This window comes from Pyxicephalus adspersus, chromosome 6 (assembly GCF_032062135.1).
Source record: "Pyxicephalus adspersus chromosome 6, UCB_Pads_2.0, whole genome shotgun sequence".
In the NCBI taxonomy this organism is placed as follows: Eukaryota; Metazoa; Chordata; class Amphibia; order Anura; family Pyxicephalidae; genus Pyxicephalus; species Pyxicephalus adspersus.
Window position 1 is genome coordinate 1402795 of NC_092863.1, and position 8805 is coordinate 1411599.

General features: G+C 46.3%; 1 protein-coding gene across 1 annotated transcript; it reads left to right on the plus strand.

Annotated features, from left to right (window-relative positions):
* Window positions 1–2799: 2799 nt before the first annotated feature.
* Window positions 2800–8805, plus strand: SCO1 (synthesis of cytochrome C oxidase 1). The gene is made up of 7 exons (XM_072414109.1): window positions 2800–2919; window positions 4377–4487; window positions 4675–4765; window positions 6485–6682; window positions 7258–7350; window positions 8423–8538; window positions 8634–8805. Exons 1-7 carry the CDS (start codon window positions 2854–2856, stop codon window positions 8766–8768), a joined length of 810 nt encoding a protein of 269 aa, XP_072270210.1. The 5' UTR covers window positions 2800–2853; the 3' UTR covers window positions 8769–8805.

Below are 8805 nucleotides of genomic sequence, written 5' to 3' on the forward strand. Positions count from 1 at the left end.
GGAAATCAATCTTCAGATATATATTTCCATGTCACATGGAAGCACTTCCAGGTTTATGTATTCCTCCGGTCTTTGTGGGATTTTCGCTCTAGAAGGGTGGCACCATTTTTCTTCTGGTATCATTCCGGGTCACCAACTCCTTTCTGGACGGATACGTTGGCTCTCGCCTTGTGACTGGCTTCAACGTTACAGGGTCAGGTAGTATCATGGCAGTGAGACGTAAAAAGGTAGATACATGTGGTGGGCTATTGTTTAACTAGAGAGTAAAAGGAATATACAATTATAATGCACAATTATTTATAAGGTAGGGTGGGGTACAAGTGTCACAGGTACTCACAATGTGGTCACTATATACTCGGATCCTCTTCGTGGAGTTAAACAAACTCATTAAAGCATTACTAATAATATTAAGCAGAACTGGGAAGATATTGTTGGCTCTGGGGTTTCCAATAATTTTGAATTTGTAACCCTAAAAAATAAAATTATTAAAGTCAAAATATTAAAGGTTGAGTGTTCTTTGTGCAGCACTGTGGTGTATGTCAGAGCTATATAAAGTAAAGTAATAGCATGTGACTGGGGGTCATTAGGGTGTCAGGGGTAATTCACACAGGCAGTGGGGTTGTGGTGGGGTTACCTCTTCACCATGCCAGGAAATGCTGCTGCTGGGGGAGAAGCTACATGTAGAATCTTCCTGCAGCAGCCCCCATAGGGAATGAATAGGGGCTGCAGTGAGCGGTACCAGTACCTGGTTCCAATATACCAATACCGGCCCTGCCTGCTGTCAAATGTGCAGATGCAGGATCTTTTTGAACCAGAGCTGCCATACAAGTCCTCTAGAGGATGGCAAGGTGCCAGACGCAGGGAGCTGCACAAAATCCAGCAATCAAGTGGCAGGTGTGAACCTTACCTAAATGTTCATTTCACTGAAAATCTTACAAACATCCTAAAGAAACCCTCACTGGACCCCTCCCTACCCTCTAACTACCGTCCTATCTCCCTTCCCCCATATATCTCCAAACTTCTAGAACGCCTTGTCTACAAAACACTCCCCCATTACCTGAGCACCAACTCTCTCCTTCACCCCCTCCAGTCTGGTGAGCGGCCCATTCCACCGAAACATCCCTTACTAAAGTGTCCAATGTCCTCATCACAGCTAAGTCTTCCCTTTCAAGTTTTCCAACTTTTCCCTGCTCCTTCTCCTTTCCTCTGTTATCTCCCCCTTCTACCGTAATACAAATCATGGCTCCATTGCTATCAGTCACACTGCTGTCTCTTGGTTTGCTTCCATCTGATCGCTCCTTTCAAGTTTCTTTCCATGGTAATTCCCCCTCCCCCACTCTCCTCCATGTTGGTGTTCCCCAAGGGTCAGTCCTTGGACCGGTTCTCTTTTCTCTGTACACCTCCTCTCTGGGTAGACTCATATCCTCCTTTGGCTTACATCTGTATGCTGATGACACTCAAATCTATCTGTCCCCCCCTGACCTGTCTCCCTCAGTCCCTAACTTCATCACACGCACGGATACAAGACTTTTCTAGAGCTGCCCCGACTCTCTGGAATGGTCTCCTCGTCCTTTTCAGCTTGCTCCTACTTTCTGCTCAATAAAGAGCCCTCAAAACCCAACGCTTCAACCTCACCTACCCGTCTTCTTCTGTCTCCTAAACCCTGATCACTCACCCACCATTCCATATCCCCCTCCTATTGTGTGATACTTCCCCCACCTCCTAGATTGTAAGCTCTTCGGTGCAGGGTCCTCTCCTTCTCCTGTGTCACTGTCTGTTTCTGTCTGTCACTTGCAACCCTTATTTAATGTACAGCGCTGCATAATATGTTGGCGCTATATAAATTGTGTTTATTAATAATAATTCTGGATGAAATATGGCCAGTGAAGCTCGTATCCTTTTTGTTTGTTACACACACAGATAAGACTTGGCCTATAAATTTGTTCAGGAACTGCAGCTGACATAATGATATCAGAGAGCATCAGCTTGCCAGGAAAATGACTTTTGTGAACCACAATGGAGTGACTGTGCTGAGGGTGGGATATGGGACAGTGGGGGGTCTGTGCCTGGCATAATGCCCTGTACAGTGCCTGGGGTCAAAGGATGTGGGGTCAGCACACTGACCTCTGGTGGCAGTAACAGATTTTCCTCCAAGGAATCTGAATATCAGATTCGCTGCTTTATTAATAACCTATTTTGTCTTGTTTAGTAGCCTTTTATTGTCAACACAAATAATAAATCTGTACACGGTTTTTCATATTTCCATATGATTTGTTTATTGGCTATCGCACCTTGTAGGTATGGTGTTTTCAGCCATATCTATAGAATATGGTGAATGTTTGGTGAATGCCACATTCACTTCTTTAATGAATAGGGTTTGGGCTATAGTTTGTGCTGTCTCGATTTGGGTATTACAGCAGTCATTTCTTTCCAGTTCACACACTTTGGGGGTGTTTGGTACCCCAATGATTGGATAATATTTATTACAATGGGAAGTTGTATTTTTATGGGGAACTTATAAATAAGGCAGAGTGGAGTTCCTCTATAGCGAGGGGTCTGCTTCCCACAATTTACCAATCTAGATAGAGTTTATTAGACTGAAAAAAAACATAGAAAGTGAGATTTAATTCAAGAGGTGGGGATGTTTTAACATTTGTAGGGGGGATGGAATAAAGCAATGCCCACCATTCCGGAAGGAGTGTGGTTGTCGTGGTGCTGCAACCTTTTTGCCTGATGGTGACACTGAGAATGAGGGGCGGAACTTTGAAGACGCGTCTACGTTTGCGGCGGGAGGTTGACAGCGCTGGACACCGGAAGTGCCATCCATATGTACCTGTGGAGGGCAAAGTGAAGATGGCGTCTTGCTTGTCAGTGCTGTTTAGTGTTCGAGTGCCGGGAGCAGCTTCCGTGTGCTGGAGGGTGAGACACTACGAGTACCTACCTACCCACTCATTGTACTTACCTGTATCTCCTGCTGGAGTGTGAGACACTACGAATACCTATCCCTCATTGTACCCTATACAAATCAAGGCATACCTATGCTGCACCCATAGTACCTACCTGTACTCTGCTGCACCCATAGTACCTACCTGCAGTACTTACCTGTACCCTGCAATACCCACCTGTACCCTGCTACACCCCATAGTACCTACCTGTAACCTGCTGCACCCCATAGTACCTACCTGTACCCTGCTGCACCCCATAGTACCTACCTGTACCCTGCTGCACCCCATAGTACCTACCTGTACCCTCCTGCGCCCCATAGTACCTACCTGTACCCTCCTGCGCCCCATAGTACCTACCTGTACCCTGCTGCACCCCATAGTACCTACCTGTACCCTGCTGCACCCCATAGTACCTACCTGCACCCTGCAGTACCTACCTACCCACTTACTGTAACCTCTACCAACCAAGGCAAACCACCTACCTATGCAACAGTACCTTCCCCCCAAAGTATTTACCTGTACCCTGCTGCACCCTATATTACCTACCTGATTCCTGCTGCATCCTATAGAACCTACCTGCAGGATGAGACACCCAGTATACTTACCTGCCCTATACCTTTCCCATAGTAAATATGTTCTTTCCTGTGCCTAGCTGCGCCCTATAGTATCTACCTGCAACCTGTTGGAGTATGGGACACCTTATATGCCCACTTACCCCTCCAAAGTACCCTTACTGAAGAGGTACTGCATACCCAGCTACCTCCTATACTGTACTCACTACTCCTTAACATAGAGATCCTGCATGTAGCTGATAATACATGATCCATGCAGGATCTCTATAATGGAAGTACTTAACCCCTAATGTACCTTTGTCTTCTGCTGCACCTACTTACCCACCCCTATAGTACATACCCGCACCCTGTAGGGCAGGGGAGGCCAGATATCTTCCTACCTCTGTAGTACGTATTGCTGATTGAGGGTGAAGGCTCCCCTAAATACCTACCTCTAGTTTCACCTACCTGCCTTCATAGTTCCTATCCTGTACCCCTGCTGAAAGTTGGGAGACCACACCTACCTTCATAGTTCTCACCTAACCCTACAGTGTTCTTTGCTGGAGAATTAAAACAATTGCCTGTTGTCAGCAATACAGTAAGTGAGGGGAAATCTCCTGATGGAGGTCACCTGTTTCAGAAATCTCTGTCTTTAAGTTTTTTTTTTTCTCACTTCCTGTTTGGGTGACAACCAGATTTTGTTGTTTAAAATGTTTCAAATGACCACAAATAGTGCGGTTATGGTTGACGCTGCACTTATTCAGCACCAAGCAGCACCAGGCGACCTGTGTGTCTCCTCCATTTGTAGGCCCCCAGTCCCTCTCCTGTTGTCTGTATGGTATATAGTAACCTCTTTGTTGTCTCTTCTCACTCTCCCTAGACCTCTGCTATTCACCTGAAAACATGGCCGAAACCAACCAGGAACCCTCGCCTGCTCAGCACAATGCCCCCACCCCCTCCTAGGTATGGGGGTCAGCCTTCCAAACCTGGGGTAAGGACTGAATGCAGCTCCAGACTTTCCAGTGCTCTGCAATCCACTGCTTCTTCTTCCTGAATGCAGCAAAAAAATGGCTGCCCAATCATCTGGCAGAGCACTGGGTGTGACATTGGTTGGAGAATTTAGGATGGAGTGATGTTTTGTGCTTTGTGTGATATATTTCCCCTTTCTGTGTCAGTAGCCGGTAACCTGGAAGTCTCTGGCAATCACTGTCGCTCTGGGCGGAGCTCTGATGGCCGGCATGAAGTATATGAAGAAGCAGAAGGAAGAGAGTAAGTTATATTAATCCTGGTCTGTGGAATATAGGGGGCGCTCTCCATTGTGGTCTGTAGAATATAAGGGGCTCTATCTATTCTGGTCTGTAGAATATAGGGGGCGCTCTCCATTCTGGTCTGTAGAATATAGGGGGCGTTCTCCATTCTGGTCTATAGAATATAAGGGCACTCTCCATTGTGGTCTGTAGAATATAGGGGGGCGCTCTCCATTCTGGTCTGTGGAATATAGGGGGCACTCTCCATTCTGGTCTGTAGAATATAGGGGGCTCTCTTCATTCTCGTCTGTAGAATATGGGGCGCTTTCCATTCTGGTCTGTAGAATAAAGAGGAGGCTCTCTATTCTGGTCTATAGAATATAAGGGCACTCTCCATTGTGGTCTGTAGAATATAGGGGGGCGCTCTCCATTCTGGTCTGTGGAATATAGGGGGCACTCTCCATTCTGGTCTGTAGAATATAGGGGCGCTCTATATTCTGGTCTGTAGAATATAGAGGGCGCTGTCTAATCTGGTCTGTAGAATATAGGGGGCTCTCTTCATTCTCGTCTGTAGAATATGGGGCGCTTTCCATTCTGGTCTGTAGAATAAAGAGGAGGCTCTCTATTCTGGTCTATAGAATATAAGGGCACTCTCCATTGTGGTCTGTAGAATATAGGGGCGCTCTATATTCTGTTCTGTGGAATATAGGGGGCTCTATGAATTCTGGTCTATAGAATATAGAGGGCTCTCTCCATTCTGGTCTGTAGAATATAGGGGGCGCTCTCCTATCTGATCTATAAAAACTAGGGGGCATTTTCCATTCTGGTCTGTAGAATATAGGGGTGCTCTATATTCTGGTTTGTAGAATATAGGGGGTGCTGTCTAATCTGGTCTGTAGAATATAGGAGCGCTTTCCATTCTGGTCTGTAGAATAAAGGGGAGGCTCTCCATTCTGGTCTGTAGAATATAGGGGTGCTTTATATTCTGGTCTGTAGAATATAGGGGCTCTATCTATTCTGGTCTATAGAATATAAGGGCACTCTCCATTCTGGTCTGGAGAATTTAGGGGCGCTCTATATTCTGTTCTGTGGAATATAGGGGGCGCTGTCTAACCTGGCCAATTCTGGTCTATGGAATATAGGGGGCGCTGTATGTTCTGGTCCGTGGAATATAGGGGGCTCTATGAATTCTGGTCTATAGAATATAGAGGGCTCTCTCCATTCTGGTCTGTAGAATATAGGGGGCGCTCTCCTATCTGATCTATAAAAACTAGGGGGCATTTTCCATTCTGGATGGTAGAATACAGGGGACTCTTTTTATTCTAGTCTATAGAATATAGAGAGCGCTCTCCATTATGGCCTGTAGAATATAGGGGGCACTCCTCATTTTGGTCTGTAGAATTTAGGGGGCGCTCTCTATTATGGCCTGTGGAATATAGGGGGCGCTTACCATTATGGCCTGTGGAATATAGGGGGTGCTCTCCATTATGGTCTGTGGAATATAGGGGGCGCTCTCCATTATGGTCTGTGGAATATAGGGGGCGCTCTCCATTATGGTCTTTAGAATATAGGGAGCACTCTCCATTATGGCCTGTGGAATATAGGGGGTGCTCTTGGTTTTGTTCACTACAATATAGGGGGCGCTCTCTAGTCTCACCCCCCTAATATTCTTGGATGTGTGTAAAATCTCTGCTGTCTATGGCTGTCATATCCCTAAATAAATCTTCTCATGTTATTGCAGAGATTGAGAAGGAGAAGAACAGGTCTCTGGGGAAGCCATTACTGGGCGGACCTTTCTCATTAATTGACCACTTGGGATTACCAAAGACTGACCAGCATTTCCTGGGTCAGTGGGTGCTGCTGTACTTCGGATTCACTCACTGCCCCGATGTCTGTCCGGAGGAGATCGAGAAGATGATGGAAGTGGTGGATAAGATTGGTAATACATTTATATAATCATGTGATCATAGGTCTAGATTAGGTTGGGGCTTTACAATGTGTAGGTGGGGGTATCTGAGAGGTGTGAAGGGAGGGATATCCAGGAGTCAGATAAGTGGGGTGGGGTAAGGGTAGGTACAGTATGGGGTGGATAGATGCAGTGAAAGGGTGGGAAGAAGTAGGACACGGCTAGGTATGTAGAGATGCACTGGTCTCTTAGTGTGCAGATGGGGGGCCAATAAATTAGGGTAAGGATGTTCATGATAAAACTCTTTAAATATCCTGAAACACAATACAAAAACCTTTTGTTGTATCAGATGCAGCGAGGATGAGTGTCAGGCTTTGATAGCTGTCTGTCCCCCCTGTTGATGGTAATTACCTGCACTTCCTGTTGTGTCACTGAGGAGGAAAGTGAAGAGAAATTTCCCCAGTGGGGACACATGTATCCCCTAGTAGGTAAATGCCTGACTGGGGTTAACTTGTTGTGTGGCTGATAGAAGCGGTAGATTTGAGCATGCTGGTAATGATGATGTAACTTTCTTCTCATTTATAAACATTTCACTTTGTCTCTTCCAGATGCCATGAAAGAGGTTCCCAATCTCACTCCCCTCTTTATCACTGTGGATCCAGAGAGGGATAACCCAGAGGCCGTATCCAAATATATAAAAGGTAAATTCTTCTTCCATTCATTCTGTATGAGCAGCACAGGCCTCTGGAGACAAGGGGCTGCATTCAACTGCCACCAATATCTGCATGGAGTTTGTATGAATATTTGCCCTTACATTCCGTTCTTTGTTCTGCTCTGTGTCTATGTATTGGAGGCGGCCATCTTGTATATTGATTACTTATGTCAGAAACCCCCGAAAGCACGATGGTGACATCGGCAAATCATGTTGAGGTGAGAAGTCAGGGGAAGTAGTGCCTTGGATGATCTGTAGCTATGAGCATACAGAACAGGAGTGCCTAGGCACAGGAAGTCAGCCGATTTACAGCTTTGAGGGTACAGAACAGGAGTATACAGAACAGTAGTACCTAGGCACAGGAAGTCACCTGATATACAGCTATGAGCATACAGAACAGGAGTGCCTAGGCACAGGAAGTCAGCCGATATACAGCTTTGAGGGTACAGAACAGGAAGGAGTGCCTAGGCACAGGAAGTCACCTGATATACAGCTATGAGGATACAGAACAGGCGTGCCTAGGCACAGGAAGTCACCTGATATACAGCTATGAGGATACAAAACAGGAGTGCCTAGGTACAGGCAGTGATTTGAGAATAAGGTTCCTAGATGTTCCCTAGATTAATGCACCCCCATGCCTTTCCTCCCCCTTTGTTTGCACACTACAAAGGGAGAGATAATTGGCATGTCCAAGTATGGGTGAGCATGTGACCTGCTTCCCCTATCCATGTTAGAGCCATACGTGGCTTGTGATTGGCCCAGTGCTGTCACATGGAGAGGCAATCAGATTACTTTGGAGCATACGGTGCGGCTTTATTTCTTTGCCCCCGGTTATTGAACTTCGTGGTGGGGTAATAATGAAAAGTGAGTGCACTGGGGAAGTAAACTTTTCCCTTTGCTTTTCTAGACCTAGGAAAGAGTCACCTGTAGTGCAGTGCCTACTGGCGGCTTGTGCCAAAGGTGCCACCGTCAGCCATGGCACTGCCCTCCTGTCCTTTACACAACACAATGTTGGTGACGTGTAGGAAACGTTTATTTATTTTGGAATTTTTTCTATACAGAATTTTCCCCCAAACTCATTGGACTGACGGGTACATCAGAGCAGATTGGGCAGGTGGCGAAGGCATACAGAGTATATTTCAGCCCGGGGCCCAAAGATGACGACAGCGATTACATTGTAAGTATGAGGATACATTGCTATCTGGCTGAGCCCATGATTACTATGGTATGATGTGATCTCCCCGCCATAACCGCACGTCTTCTCTCCTCCAGGTCGATCACACCATTGTCATGTATCTGTTGGCTCCAGACGGTTCTTTTGTGGATTATTATGGACAGAACAAAAACAGTAATGACATAGCCGGATCTATCGCACTGCACATGTCCAAATTCCAGCAAAGACAATAACCCGGCCTTATCGGGGGAGGGGGATAGGGGGTGGGGG